Here is a 17,043-nt window from a genome sequence, read left to right on the forward strand (position 1 = left end):
AGAGAATCGATAATTTTTCTGTAGATTCCAGACTGGAGGATCTCCAAATCTCCTTCCAACTATCTGTATAAGGAAGCATATTTGGATTCAAACTGGAGATGCTGCTTCTAGGAGTAAACTGCTAACAGAGAAGATCTACCTGCCCTACAGATAACTGTGAGGCAAGGCATCTCATTCTAAAAAATGAGTGCTCACACTAGTGCAGATCTGGCTTTATAAAATAGAAGTGATATTATGCAAGTCAAAACAAAACAAAGTGCAATTTTAGCACAGATATTTACTAGGAAGTTCATTCTATCTAATCTTTTTGATATAACCTTCAGTCAAAATTTTCTTCTGGCAATCACAACTCAACTCTATGTCAATCATAATAATTTTAACCCAAGAACTTTTTTTTTATGATGTAACACAGAAATGTGCACTGAACTTAAACATAGGATTTGAATACCCATTTAGATTGAAATTGTGCTTGGTTCCACATTCCCACCAGTATTTAGAATTTATGGGTTGAAATGTGGTAGCTACTTGACCTTTGCTACTAGGCTTCCTTTTCTCCTACTTCAGATCTAGTAGTTTTATAAACATCCCCTATTTCACTTTCAGAGGGAGAACAGTATAAAAAGAAAGTAAAGTAAACATGCCCATGCCATGTGGCACATGAGCCCTGCCAAAATCCTTCCCCAGGATTTTTTTCATGACTGTTTCTTCCGGTATATTCTCCTTTATTGGCAAAAAAAAAAAAAAAGTCTATCATCAATACACTCTCATTTCGTAGATAAATTAACAAGTTAAAATGTGACTTCCAGATGAACACAAATGAGGTAGACAGCTTAGGAGAACACTCCCTTTAACCACTTCTCCTTCCCTCCTCCTAGCTTATAGTTTTGAATTGCTTTTTTTTTTTTTTTTTTTTGAGACGGAGTCCTGCTCTGTCACCTAAGCTGCAGTGCAATGGCGCAATCTCGGCTCAAGTCAACCTCTGACTCCTGGGTTTAAGCATAGAATTGCTTTTCTTCTCATTTCCATTTTTTCATCTCCTACTCTAAAATCTAGCCTCTATCACTCTAGTCAAAGTGTTCTACTAATGGGATCAATCACTCCCTCATTGACTAACTTAGGGGATAATTTTTTTGCAGCCAATTTACTTGACCTTTCAGCAGGATTCAATTAGACAAATCTCGTATTTGAAAATTTCTCTTGATCACAAGACACCACACTGCTCTATGTTGTCATCCACCTCTCTAGTTGCTCCTTCTCAATCTCCTTTACCAGCTCTTCTCTGGCAAAATCTTTTAATTTTAGAATTTTTCCAATTTTTTCTTGAGGTGTTTTAGCTCTCTTACTCTGTCCTCTTCTATTTTCATCCTAGTTAATTCCATCTACTTTCATGGCTTCAGTTACCATCTGTATGCAAAAAACTCCCAAATTTACTTCTTGAGCTCTGACATATTTTCTGAGCTCCATATTTACACAAGCAACTACCCAACCAATTTTCCACTTGGGTATCTCACACAGGTAACTCAAATTCAATACATTCAAAACTGAGTGCATGATCACCTACCCCTACACATCCCCACCCATGCTTTATCCCTTTTCCAGGGTTACCTGTTTAAGAAAATAACCATCCACTTAGTTGTACTCAATCAAAACATGAGCTACTAATCTTGCAGTGGCTGAAAAAAGTCACTTGTTAATCTCTATCAGTACCTCCCATAAAGCACCACAAATAAATATATAAACTAAGTAAAAACAGTGTATTTGTTTTACAAAAGATTTAAGACACATGTCCTGGCCTTTCCAGACTCCAGACTAAACTATCTTCATGAGAAAATTCTGAAGCTGTTACTGCAACTTATACTCTGGATTCCTCCACAATCCCTGCCTCATTCAATCTGCTACCAAGTCCTGTATATTCTACATCCTAAATATTTCTTGAATCTCTTCACATCTCTCCTACCTTATCACCAGATCAAACTCTCTATTACCAGGAGAACTTCCAAAGTGATTTAGTCTCTAATTAAGTCTCCATACTCCATTCAGACTATCAGGCCATAGCCATAGTCCCTATTTTAAACACTGATCTTCCCTCTGTTCTTAAAATAAAAATGCCAAACCTAAAAATGTCCAAAAGGTCAGTTTGTCCAGCATACTGGGATTCTTCTAGTCTTCCTGTATGTGGCATCTCAGAGGCTCTGCATATGTTATTCATGCTTCCCTTTACTCACGTTCCTTCACCTAACTTATCCAGGCTCACCTTTCAGATCTCAGCTTAATGTCTCTTCCTCAGGGATGCCTTATATTGCCCTCAGCTAAAAGGAATGAAGTCCCACTCTCCAGTTATTTCACAGGAAATAACTGTACCTGCTATTTCCCCCTCCTTTTATAATACTTATCACACTTTTATTTTTCCATTCATCTTTACTGTTAGATCAGGCAAAGCACAGTGGTTACGATCACCAAAGCCAGAGCCAGACCGCTTGAGTTTGAGACACACTTCTTATACCAGCTGTGTACAACCTTAGACAAGTTTCTTAACCAGTCTTTGCCTCAGTTTCCTCATCTAAAAAATGGGGGTAATAAGAATACCAACTACATATGGTTGTGGTAAGGATTAAGTACATTAACATATAAAAATTGATCAAAGCAATGTTTGGTACAAAGAAAACGTGGTATTAAGTGTCTATGTTGTTGTTGCGGTTATTGTAAGTCAACTCAATGCTCCCAGAACAAAAGACAGCAGTGTTACCCATTCATGCACCCTAGTACCTTTCCTAGTACTTATGCATTTACATATCAGCTGAATTAATAAAGTAGACATACAAATATGGCTCTACCACTTATTTCACTTGTCTTTACATATCTCTTGGAGTCTTAGTTTCTTCACTAGTAAAATAAAGATAATTCACTTCATTAAGTTATCAGAACAAATCAGATGGTGCATGTTAAATTCTTAACATCATGTTAGTCACAAAAAACTCAATAAATTAAATAGGGTTTAAAAGATCAAATATATCATTAATTGCAACAATCAAGACATAGTAGTTGGGAATAGGAAGAAATTAGTTACTTCATTCCAAGTAACTGATAATTAGTTCTAAGAAATACAAAGAATTTAGAATGAAATTTTATTTTACTAACTTATTATTTCACTAGAATTTAAAATATACTATTTACGGATGTATTCTAGTGTGGTGAATGGTGAACTTGTATTCTTATTAATAGAGCATGCTTCAATCATTAGATATTTATTTCATAAAAATTAGAATTGTCAAGGAAGTCTAAAATAATATTAGATAATATTACTAAAATGAAACTTCGATTTGGTGACAGTATATAATCTTAAGGTAATATATATTTAATGCATGGCAGGTCCAACTTTTCCATTTCTTAATCTGCCTTAGTAGAATTAGTAAAATGTTTCATTGGTTTTTGATGATCCACTAGTCTCCTATATATGTTTTATAAACATCAAAGATAGTCAGCCTACATAAAATGATACATAGTGGAAAATTAACATTTATATTTTTAATGCCTACAAATTAGTGTTTATATTTTTAAAAATCTAGAACAGAAAATTAGTGCCTATAGATGCACAATTGCCTACAGGCATAAGTTTCAAAACAGATGGCACTGTCAACTTCCACTTAATGAATCACTGTAAGGAATAGAAAGCAACTTGCTTCGATCATGGCCAAAATCTAAAACTCAGACAAATTACTTTCTTATACCCTCTCAAAAGTCAACTGTTCTCAAAAGAACAATCATAGATTCTTTTTGCTGTTGTGTGTTTTTTTTTTTTTTAATAAAATAAGGGAGAACTTGCTGGCCTACATATTTTTAAGAGGAAAAATTTGTAAGTTTTAATAATATAAACAAGGCAAGAGAATATATATGTCAGAAGAGGATTTTTCCTCTTATGGTAAAGATTTAAAACAACTAAAACTACCCATTAAAACATATTGTTCAAACCAAACAAGATGCATGATGGACATTATTGTGCTTATTCAAACAGAATTTCACTTTATCCATAATTAGCACAGAAAGGCCATCAATGCATTTACATGAAACTCCAAATTTGGAGAACACTGAAAATTATTTTATAATAGGACACAATTAATAACAATGCACATGTTATACATTTATTTCCCTATAATTTATTTTCTTTAAAAAAGTAAAACTATTGAGACAATGAGGGAGCTGCGTAAATGAATGAAGATTCAGGCTAAATATGCTTCTATCAAACTGTGATTTTTGTTAAAAATTCAGGATAAATAAGCAAAGACACTATTTTCACTCAACCAGTTCAATACTGTGTATGCAATTATTCAAAGAAAAAATTTTCTTCAGTAAGCAAGTCCATTAAAATAAAAAAAATTTTATTAGTAATATTTTTGTCCTTGGTAAGTCTTCCAAAAAAAGAAATCTATGAAAATGCTATGGGAAATTAAATTAAACAACATATAAAAGCACTTCGGCACCTGGAAGACAGTGAAGAAATTATTTTGTGACATAAATATAAAACTGAACTATCAATTTTAAAGAAGTATTGTTTCATTAAAAGTATGAAAAAGAAATTTAAAATATGCTTAAATAATCATTAGAGATATATTCAAAAAAGAAACTTATTAAATGATTACTTTTTCCATTCTCCATAGTAAAACTTGAGAACAAGAATCTTGGTAAATTTTGAAATAATAGCGTATCTGAGGACATCAACTGTCCTTACAGCTTGAACACAGAATCCTTCTATTTACTCTATAAACATGCTCAGTTTCGAACCTACCACCCCCTATACCTGACATTATCTTTGCTCTGTCTTTCAATTCTTAATTGAGATTATGGAAAGAGACATATCAATGTCTCTATCTTTTTTCCTCAAACCACTACTATGTGGCTTCTGCTTCCACCATTACTATATCTCAAACTACAATGTCGAATCAATCATGTTGCAACATTTAAAAAAATGTGATTGATTTTGACATGATTGATTTGACATTTTTTTTTTTGAGACAGAGTCTTGCTTTGTCACCAGGCTGGAGCGCAGTGGCACAGTCTCGGCCTCACGGGTTCAAGCGATTCTTCCACCTTAGCCTCCGAATAGCTGGGACTACAGGTGTGTGCCAAAATTCTGGCTAATTTTTGTATTTTTAGTAGAGACAGGGTTTCACCATGTTGGCCAGGATGGTCTTGATCTCTTAACCTCGTAATCCACCTGCCTTGACCTCCCAAAGTACTGGAATTACAGGCGTGAGACACTGTGCCCGGCCCTATCCTTTTCTAGAAAATCTCATCCACTCCCATGGTTTCAATTGCTATCTATAAACTGATGATTCCTAATCTTTATCTCTACCTCAGATCTCTTTGGTGACCCAGCATCATATAGCCATCCAACCATCTAAGAGATTTCTCCACGTAGATATCCAAAGATATTTCAAACTTAACATTTAAAAAAACTCACATACCTTTGTCTCCTCTCAAATTAACTCTTCCTCCTGACTGTATCTTGGCTGATGGTTCATTATCACCCTATCAAGACACTGGATATCATACTCTCATTCATTTCTAACTAATCAGTCTCAAAGTCCCATGAATTCAACCTTTCAACTATTTTTAAAATATGTCCTTTCCCACTTGTCACCAGTCACCACTATTGCCTTAGGTTGGCTCCTTCTTAATGTCTTAGGTGGACTACTGCAATGGCCTCTTGTAAGTTCTTGGCATTTTCAATTTTACCCCTTCCAATCAATTATATATAATGTTGCCAAAATGATCTTTCTAATATATAAATCTGATCACATTTCTTCCAAGCTGAGGTAATCCCTACAGCTCTTATATAATTGATTATTTTAAATATTTAATTAATTTACTCACTTATTTAACAAATATTATTTACCATATAACATATGATTTTAGACACAGAGGAAATTATAGTAAATGAAAATAGAGAATATGTAGAAAGGTATACATTAAACAATCCCCTAAACAAACATAGGATTACAAATTTGACAAAAGCAATGCCTTTGTCTTTTTCCTTCCTTTAAAAGACAAAGGAAGAAAAAGAGAGGAGCCCTATTAGAGATTATGAAGTTATATTATTTTCTGAAAGAGTATTATCTCAGTGAGCTTAAAAAAATGAGTAGAAGTTGCTCAACAAAAAAGTGGTTTGGTAGAGGGAACAGCACGTACAAGGGATTTGAAAGGAAAGGAGGTTAGAGTGTTAAAAGAAATGAAAGCAAGTCTATTTGGCAAGAGTTTAGTGAATGATGGGACAGTGGCCTGAGATGAGAGACACAGAAATCAAATCATGTAGGGTTTGTAAGCCAAGGTATGGATTTGGGTTCTTTGGAAAAGCTAAGGGAAGCAATTAAAAAATCTTAGGCAGATGAACCACATGATTATATTTACCTTAAAGTTCTACTCTGGCTGCTGGTAGAGAATAGACTATACCCTGAGTGGATGTGAGAAGACTAGTAAGAGGATTATTCCATTAGTCTAGGAGAGATAAATGGTAGTGGGCAGTCTCTATTAACTTTCAGAAGTTATCTTTAGGTAATGTGAGCCTGCAATGTGAAGTTCCTAGGACTTTAAAAGTTATAATGCTGATGAACAAAAAGGCATGTAAAAACTCAGGATTTAATTAATTAGATACATTTTCTGCCATTATTAGAACATTTCTACTCAGAGGTCTTATTACAAAGCTACATTTCTGATAGTCTACTATGGTGCAGCTTCTGTCAAGCCCACTCAATACTAACCTCTTACAAAGCATCTCTACTTACATGACTAAAATGCGTATCATACTTTACACAGCCAAAAAGACAAAAAACCACCTGATTCCTACTTCCAAGCTACTCAGTCCTAACAAGTGGCCTTACCATTTATCCTATCCAGCTACTGATGTAAGAAATCTGGGAGTTAATCATAATTTTTCTCTTCCTCTTATATCCCATATCATATGTAAATTATGTATGAACTTAAATTGAATATAATACTCAATATAATGCTATGGTTACTGTATGCGATCAAACAGAATATAAATCTGGCTATAAAATCTCTGATAGTGATATATTATTTGTATCCATATATTCTTAGGGAAAAGAATCCTTTAATTATAAGGTAGTTATAAACAGTAGTCTAATATAATATGCTATAGTTGTGTTTGCCTTAAAGTAATTATTCCTCATTGTTAATACCTCTACAATAAACATATAAAATAAAACATGCTTAATTTCTTAGTTTGCAAATTAATCTACCAATTCATTCTTTCTTTCTCAAGAACAGAAAACCTTAGAGCAATACAGGTCATCTCAGGTCCATAAAAAGATCAGAAATTCATCTCAGGTCCACAAGGAATAATTCTGTTGTTGTTGTTGAGATGGAGTCTCACTGTGCTGCCCAGGTTGGAGTACAGTGGCACAATTTGGGCTCACTGTAACCTCTGCCTCCCAGGTTCAAGTGATTCTCCTGCCTCAGCCTCCTGAGTAGCTGGGATAACAGGCATGGGCAACCATGCCCAGCTACTTTTTGTATTTTTAGTAGAGACGAGTTTTCACCATGTTGGCCAAGCTGCTCTCAAACTCCTGACCTCAGGTTATCTGCCTGCTCAGCCTCCAAAAGTGCTGGGATTACGGGGGTGAGCCACTGTGCCTGGCCCCATAAGGAAAAATTTAAGATCAGAAGTACAAAAGAAGTTTTCTAATTCATTTTAAAATTACTTTCTGAATATTTCTCAAAGAATATAATTTAAATAAGATCTATTTCACACCAAATAAGTACTACAGTAATATTTAATTTTGGCATTACTATTGACAAATGAGTCATCTAGCATATGTAAACTTTCAGCCAGCCAAATCCTATGGCTTTAGTGCTAATTAAAAAAAATATTTTGGAAAGGAACATTTGTAAAATATATAAAGGCAATCACCTGCCTTTTTTTTTTTTTTTTTTTTTTAAAGAGATGGGGTCTCACTCTGTCACCCAGGCTGGAGTGTAGTGGCACAATCATAGCTCACTGCAGTCTTGAACTCCTGGGCTCAAGCGATCCTCCAGCCTCCTTAGTAGCTGGGGCCTATAGGCAAGATGCACCACCATGCGCAGCTAATTAAATTTTTTTTTTTTTTTTTTTCTTTTTAGAGACAGGGTCTCCCTATATTGACCAGGCTGTCTCAAACTTCTGGGCTCAAGCAATCCTCCCACCCCAGCTTCCCAAGTAGCTGGGATTAAAGGTGTATGCCACCATGTCCAGCTATCTGCCTTTTTAAATAGACAAAGTCAATATAGTGTTCAGTTATTCTTAAGGACTTAACGAAGACTACTTATCATACTTTGTCACAATATATTTAAAATACTTCATTGAATTCTGAGGTGAGACAGTAAACCATTTGTGCTAACACTAAATAGCCTTTTTAGTTTTTAAATAGTCTTCCTATCTCCAACCTTTTCAGATGTCCCTTCATGTCAGAATGTCTTCCTCTACTAATCCTTCTCTGTGCTGCATTTGATCTGCTAGTAATAAAGCTTGATAAATAAGTAACCTGTTTATTACATCGCACTCTATTTAAGGCTTGGAGGTTGATTCTATACCTCTCCCACATTAAAAAGTACAAGTGGAAGTAGGAGCTTACCCCAGGGTTTACAACTGTATTCTTTAGTATAAGCTATCAAGAATTTGGCTACCAGATAGGTGAGACACAAATCCAAGTATCATTACTAAAGCAATCTAGTAATATGGAATATTACTGTGTTTAAATAACTTATCCTACATAAGCAACAAGGTAGTGTTAACCTTACACCCACAGTTTTACACAATTTTATGACAGATACCTAGAATTTTAAAAATGGATATAGTTTATATCCCTTATAACTTTATTATAGGGAGAGAGTTCAAAGTTGGCATCAAGGGCCAAAGGTAGAAATTAGCTTACATAGAAAATAATTTGTATAGGCCAAAAAGACCTCTTATGTAAAATATCATCTACCGTAATTTAGTCCATAAAATACTGACTATAAGACCATAATCAAAACAAAATGCTATGAAAGGTGTGACAGAGCTTGGTTTATGCATTGCAATAAAGCTATGGATGGATGGGCATAGCGCATCTCCTGTTGCACGCACCCTGTTGCTCATCAAGTGACATGGATCCGAGCTGTTTGTTAACCACAGAAGAAGGAGAATCTGAAACAAAAATGAGATTTCAACTTAAAAGTAAGCAGCAGAAAACTGCACAGCAATGTCATGATCATCTTTAAGCTTAAGAAACAAATGTATATGGGTGGGGAATAGAAGTAAGTACTGTGGTATGATTCCCAAGCAGTGAGTAAGCAGGCCCATGTGCTGAAGATGTTATTCCAGGCAAGCATTTAGTAACTTTGAGAATGAACTGAGAAACTATGCTTCTATTTCCATGCATACACCTTTTATCAAATTCACATAGCAGAGGCATGAGGTGCAAGGTAGATAAATTAGAAATGGGGTATCTAGTTCACTACACACAAGACTCCTTGCCCTTCTCAAACTCCCTCTCCAGCTCCTTAAGATGGTTTTCATCCTGTCTTGGAGGATTTGAAACATGAAATGAAATGCTCACTATACTTTGTGAGATGTTGTTTGCTGTACCATGGGCTGAACAAAGCGCTAACTAACACCAAGATGTTAGGCAAAGAAAATGGTTTACAAAAAAATATTCAATGAGGTATTACCATTACAGAAACATGCATTACTTTAAAAACTCTACAGTGTATTGTGCACATTAAAACTATACTACGTAAAGATTCAGGTTTCTTTAGTTACCTGGTGGGGAAAGGAAAAGAGAGACAAGGAGAAAACTTAATGATCTGGGCTTTATACTTTCTACCTTGGCTTCAAATAGAACAGCTTTGTTCTTATCTTTTTAATATGCTGGGTTTCTATGCAAGATTTTATAAATGGTTCCTACTGTTTGAAAAAACTGGTAATTAAGGCAGGCAGCATAATAAAATGGAAAGAGCACTCATCGGAAGTTAGTAAGTTTTCATTCTAAAGTTGATTCTGACAATTATTCACAACATTTTTAGGCCCAAGCTTCTTCTTACTCTCTAATCAGCCTGGGGATCTAGTAACCTAAGCAAGACACTGGGGCTAGAAGGAGGTGGACCCTTCCTGTGTTCCAGTAGGGCTACAGTAAAAGAAAAACATAGGTAATAAGCACAACTCTCCCCAACCAGTCAGAATAATTCCCAGTTTCTAATACCATGTGTTCTAGATCTTAGCAAATGTTAACTAAACACTTTGGGCCAACACCAGTTTCTGCTCATAATGGCATTTCATTTCCCAAAAAGTAGGTATTTTAAGATTGTCCTTAGCTGGATAGCTAAGAGTTTTCCAATACATCCTAGATTCACATTGATTTTATACAATTTGATTGCTTGCATTTTTACATTTAAAAGTCTGAATCCTGCTACTGGTACCATTTGTATCAACTTTAAATCCTCCATCTTCTAATATCACCAGTTTGCTCATGTATTTTTGTCTTACTAGATTTTGACAAAACATGATCATTATTTGAGTAATAGCTTTTATTTATCCTTACTTATCACCTCTTTTTCATCAGAACATTCAGTTAAACAAATATTTAGCACACACACAAAAAAGTGGGAACAATAACATTTCAATCAATTCCCTAATCTATTCATGCTTTACTTTCTTTAGATAACTTCTCATTTATCCGTCTCACAGCTGGATTCAACATTACCATCTATGTTGTTTTTTAAAGAACAGATAAATTAGTCTATAGGAAAAAAAATTAAACTCTATAAAAAAACAAAAACCTGAAAAATGTGACTCACAGTGAAATAAATATTGGAAAACTGTCCTAACAAGTCTCATGAAAAATATTTTTCATTTGGATTTGTTACACATTTCATTGAGCCCTCATTTAATAATTAAGAGCTGCAAGAAAATGATAAACTCTACAAGAAATCTTTTCAAATATTTAATTTTTCTAAAAAAATACCATTAAATGTACAAATCTTGTTGAGATAAAATGCATCTTATTTTTAATAATATTTAAGAAAGAGTAAGTCACAGAAAAAAAAACTATTAATGAAGGATCTAGAATGCTGTCATCTCCACAAAACTATATTTTCAAACTCTTGAAGTATTTAAAATATTAAAGCTATGGTGAGACAGAAAGTATTAAACTAAAAAGGTTTCCGTTTTGGTTTTAGCCTGTCATAGATACTGTGTATTTCTGAGGCATTTGCTGTTCCTTCCATCCTGAAGATTAATTTTATGAAGAAATCCTTCCTGGCCACTGCTTTCATTCTATTTGTAATCTTGGGACCACACGACTCCTTTGGGAAGGATTATTTTCCTGTCACATGAACATTTCAAGTGACATGCTTTTTTAACCACTCTTCATAAATACAATACCTATAACTCCTATCTTACATAAGTGTTTTCAAATATTAACATAATAACCATTAGAATAGCTAACATAAAAAAGTAATTATTAGTTTAAGCTGACTGCTTCAGTTATTGGCATATTCTACTCCACCTCTCTGGGAAATATCTTCTAGAGAATACTATCAACAAATAAGAACCTGAATATATGGTCCAATGGTAGTTTACTGCAACATGTAATATGACTGGTCAGCTTATTTGAAGTATTTAGAATTATAACGTTTTTTTAAGGTAAAGATAAACTTTAAGCAAAAGCTCATTCAGTACTAAGCTCAGCATGTCTCATGGATAATTACTGTGTATTTCCAAAAAATGTGTGGTTTGGTCCTGAAAAAATTATTTAGCCCCTTGACACCAGAATTTTCTCAACTGTAGAAAAAATAGACAATTATAGTCTAAAAGGTAAATCACAAAGATTCTTCAGCCACATTTCCTGGGTTCAAATGTGATTTTTCTAATCAGATATATTGTAACCCTGGGCAAGTTATTTAACTTGTCTAAGTCTCAGTTTCTTCATCTGTAAAATAGGGATAATCACAATAACTACTACGTAGTATTCTTCTGAAGATGTAATGACATAATCCATGTAAAATATTCAGTGAGCACACAGGAATGGGTCATTTAGTGTTATCGTTACTATTTTTCAGACATGTGGTACTGAATGAAAAATAATGGTACAAGGCTGTTCTGAAACATCCGGAGCATATTATTACATTTAAATTCCTAAGAGACTCATCACTGTTTTGCTTAGGACTCTTTGTCATTCAAGGTAAGTGATGGCAGAACTAGACTAATATCATATCTAATCTATTAACTACTTATAGACATGAAATACATAGATCCAATGCATCCATCTGAGAAGTGCTGCCATATGACTGTATATATGGACACTGGGAAATCTGATGTTGTATAGAGCCTGCTTGCACAGGATTGGGTAAGTGCTGATTTTTTCCAATATGGCTCAGTTTTGAAAAGCCCTTTTTCAAAAATAATCACCAATGTTTTATACCCTTTTGGGGTATAAAAATTACTCTTTTCCAATTGGTAAAACCGTGCCATAAAGTGAAAAAACAGTTCCTACCTGACCCTCTCTAGGCTGGCTCCATGCTCCAGTGGGGCTCTGTGGTGGTTAGGTCAGTACCAGCAGACTCCACAGGGTGCTGTCACTCTGAGCAGGAGCCAGCAACCCATGACTTCAGGGGACCTGAAATGGAAAAAAAGAGTTGGGCTTAAGATCAGCCATATGCTGAATGCCTCTGCCATACCTGTTTAAGGCACTCATCTGATAAATGTACATATAACTCATTCAAAACCCTGAAGGCTATCAACCTTATGGGGCCTTTATATGAGGACATTTTTAAATAGCAAAAAAGATACTACAATTAAGATAGTACATTACTGTCCAGATGTGGTGGCTCACACTTGTAATCCCAGCACTTTGGGAGGCCGAGACGGGCAGATCACAAGGTCAAGAGATCGAGAACCATCCTGGCTAATGCAGTGAAACCCCATCTCTACTAAAAATGCAAAAAATTAGCTGGGCATGGTAACATGCACCTGTAATCCCAGCTGCTCGGGAGGGTGAGGCAGGAGAATCGCTTCAGCCCAGGAGGCGGAGGTTGCAGTGAGCCGAGATTGCACCACTACACTCCTGCCTGAGTGACAGAGTGAGACTCCATCTCAAAAAAAAAAAAAAAGATAGTACAGTATTATGTGTACTGCTCTCCTTAGGTATACAAACTTTATATGCACAGTATTGTCTAACCCATCCTTACATGATCTCTGCAGGCTACACTATATAAATAAATCAATAATTGGGAAACTGAGGCATAAAGCAGCCAAATGACCTGCCCAAGGTCATCTAGTCATATAGCCAGGGATAAGAATTCAGCCAATCTAATACCCAGGCACTGAAGTGATAAAGGCAAATTCATTTCTTTATCATTTAAAAAAAGTGCTGAAAGATTTTATGAGTTCTTGCATATTACCAAAAAGTCTAGAAAAAAAGGTACGGTGAGTTTCCTAAATGAGTTGTGGTGTATTTCTTAACCGTTTAGAAAAAATATGCTTCAAAAAACTAACAAGTAAAAAATATTTCAAATGATATATTCTAATTTTTAAAAACCGTATTTTTGGAAATTAGTTCTAAAGAATTATCATTTATAGCTGTCGAAAATTCTTTTAAAAGAGCTGGTTTTCAAACTAGGTTTTAGAGAGCAGAAGAGCTAGGGGTAGCAGGAGCAGCAAGCAAATCAATTGTCACTCCTTATCTCACTTCATGTTTAAGTCACAACAGTGCTACTTTTATATACTTTCTATTGGAACTTCCACATAAAACTGATAACAAAGAGTGTACAACCAAAAATAAACAAAAAGAAAAAACACTGTTTAACATCTTCTAACATCTATTTTATATAGCTCATTTTAAACAGTTTGAAACTTAAGGTGATATCACTTGGTGCCTTAGGATGGTTTTAGTCTTCAACTGCCAAGAAATATCAGCAAGTAAATAGATAATATTTCATCTGGGATTATCCTAAACCAGCATCAGGCCCCTTTCCATTTGATCCCACTAAAAATGCAGGTAATTATTTCTACAAAGTGGTTTCATGGTTTGATCTCACTGTCTTACAGAAATTAGGTATATTACTGATTTCACAAAAGATTCCCATGAGGTTCTATGTATTTTGAAAAGAGAATAAAATGGTTGCCAAACAATGTAATAATTCAGAAAATCTTTCTATACTTGTTAAAATTTCTTGGTTTCCAAATCATAATAATAATGTCTCCTGTGAACATCTTACAGCTAAAACACTTAAATAGGTGAGAAGAGAACAGAAATATGTTTTATTGGCAGTATCATCACTTATTGGTACTCTAAATATACCAAAGTATAATGGAAAAAATATGCTTCTTACATATGAGAAATGCACATTCTTCTATTATTAATACATTAAAATCTACAATGCTAATTTTAATGCCTTCTGTATGGGTAGGCAGTAGTAACATCTATGATAAGAGAATGAATCAATTAATGTCCATATACAAAATTGCATTTAATCATTATGTATAAGATACAGTTTTATAATTGTTACTCAATTAAACCTATGCTCCTTCTACTGAATTTCATAAATTTTATTTCTATTCTGTTTTTATAATTCATGTGTTCTGAATTTCTGCATTAAGCCAACTCATTTGTCCTCATATCAAAAATTCACTAAATGGACAAAGTATATATAGATTTTATTGGTTGTCCCTTGTAATGCAAACTGACAACACATTAGCTGTTCTTAAAGTTTTTAATTACCAAATAGTGTTCCTGTGACTTATGAGGACAGAATAAGATAAAAGAAGCACTAGAAAATGAACCCAGAGCTTGTTACAGATTAGATTTATTAGGGTCTTATATGACTGCTGTTAAAAGCATATAAAATAAACTAAGTATTTCCGCGTCGTAGGTGAAAGGAGTACATATACAATATTGGAAGCCCTTAGTGCTTAGTGATATTGGTCCATGTGGGCAGCCTTCAGAGGCCCAAGTATGTGGCTTAATGACAAAGGAAAGATAACATGTTTCTCAACTTCCAAACTGGCAAGATGTCTACTCAACTTTAGCTTTTTAAAAATTAATAGAAATAGACTGGTTGCCAAACTAGATATTTAATTAGAGTAACACTTAGAGTTGGAAAGACAGCATCTTGCTTAACAGAAACCACGTAACACTCTAAAGTCCTCTGATTTCTACAAAGAGTTTGCTTCAATTCAAATTGGTGAACTAGTTACAAAAGATTAGTGAATCTCAAAATATTTTTCCAACATCTACAATGTTTATTTCTTGCCGTTAGATGGTTTTGTTTTATATACAGATCATTTAAAAAGTTTGTTATATGCTAAATTTTAGTATTTTAAAAATAATTATATATATATATAGGGACATTTCCTTTTTCTTTTTTTTCTTTTTCTTTTTGAGACAGAGTCTTGCTCTGCTGCCAGACTGTAGTTCAGTGGCACGATCTCAACTCACTATAACCTCCACCTCCCCGGCTCAAGCAACTTCCCTGACTCAGCCTCCTGAGTAGCTGGGACTACAGGCATGCGCCACTACGCTAATTTTTTATATTTTAGTAGAGACAGGGTTTCACCATGTTGGCCTGGATGGTCTTGATCTCCTGACCTTGTGATCTGCCAGCCTCAGCCTCCCAAAGTGCTGGGATTATAGGCATGAGCCACTTCGCCTGGCTTATTTTTCTTTTTACTGATTTTTAGGTTTTGTGATTTGTTTAATCTTCAAAACATTTTCGCTAGAGGTTTATATATAGCAAAAAATATCATATCAAAATGTTTTATTATTAAATGCCATTATTGTAATCTGATCAAATTTTGTTGTTAGTTTTAAGTATGAAACTATTTCCCCATGGGAAAAAAAATAATGAGAGACCTCTGTCTGATACTCCCTCTATTAATATAACACTGAATTAAAAATCAAGCTTATGGTTTATCCCAAACATCTTTATCTATATTACAATTGATATATTGATTTAAATTTATTTAATTTTACCACATATTATAAAATGTGCCTTTGTTACCACAGCACTTACTAGAACAGATATTTATAAAGTGGAGTCCAATTCTACCAATATATAAATTAGTTCCAAATAATTAAATTAGAACTCTCAAAGCCCAAACTCATCACTCTTTAGGGTAGCAGAACAACGCAAATCAAACAAAGCATTATAAACTCATTAGTATGAGAAACTAGACATTCTTGTTTCTAAGTAACTTATTACACCTACTATAATATTTACATAATACTATAGATTTACAGTTTCTATTACCCATCTTGAAATAACTAAGCTGGCAAATTATTTTGTGCTATTAATATATCTTTCATTAATTCTTTCAACAAATGTTTAGGAGCATCATGAACTTTCTGGTGCTAACATGAACAGGGCATTAAAACAGTGAGAAAAGAAGAGTGACAGATTTTTACTGAATTATCACAATTTTATAGCATAACAACAAGAACATGAGACTGTGGAGTACTTTTGCTGCCCTACATAAGAAAGTTGATTATGTATAGTGTAATAAGAATGCAAATACTGAAATTTTTCAAATAACGACAGAAGAAAATGATTTAGTCACCATGCTAGTATGGCCAAATAATACTATAATTCGAAAATACAGCATTACTAGGTTTGTAGGAATATTGGCTAACATTCAAAGAGGAAGAAGAAGAAGAGCTAGGAGTCATAAAGCATAGATTCATTTCAGCATTTGAAAACTTTCAATAGAAAAATCAACACAGGCTCTAAATTCACTAATTATTCAAAAAGAGCTCATCAGCTCTAAAAGTAATACATATTTGCCCCTCTCCAAATATATTACAACTTTTAAAATTGATTATTTGATATTCATTTTTCTGGCAAATGCTGCTGCCAATGTGTCCCTCTAATATGTGATGCTGAATACCACCATATGCAAGGAAGGGAGGGGTAAGCTGCAAGCGCATTAGCTCTCTTTGAATGGGAAAAGGGAAGCACCTTATTACACAGTAGCATTATTAAAAACAATTCTATCAGCTGCTTAAGGACACTTGACATTAA

At 34.3% G+C, this 17,043-nt stretch overlaps 1 protein-coding gene across 18 annotated transcripts in view; it reads right to left on the minus strand.

Annotated features, from left to right (window-relative positions):
* The window catches only part of DCAF6 (DDB1 and CUL4 associated factor 6), a 140,600-nt gene that overhangs the window by 41,663 nt on the left and 81,894 nt on the right, over positions 1–17,043 (minus strand). For 13 of the 18 annotated variants that reach the window (XM_078356341.1, XM_078356339.1, XM_008985086.5 and 10 more), the window contains one exon: positions 9,116–9,175. The exons of the other annotated variants lie outside the window; for them this stretch is intronic. In XM_078356341.1, the coding sequence (XP_078212467.1) occupies positions 9,116–9,175 (60 nt within the window). The remainder of the gene's footprint in view (positions 1–9,115; positions 9,176–17,043) is intronic. 18 annotated transcript variants of the gene reach the window in all.

This window comes from Callithrix jacchus, chromosome 18, assembly GCF_049354715.1.
Source record: "Callithrix jacchus isolate 240 chromosome 18, calJac240_pri, whole genome shotgun sequence".
In the NCBI taxonomy this organism is placed as follows: Eukaryota; Metazoa; Chordata; class Mammalia; order Primates; family Cebidae; genus Callithrix; species Callithrix jacchus.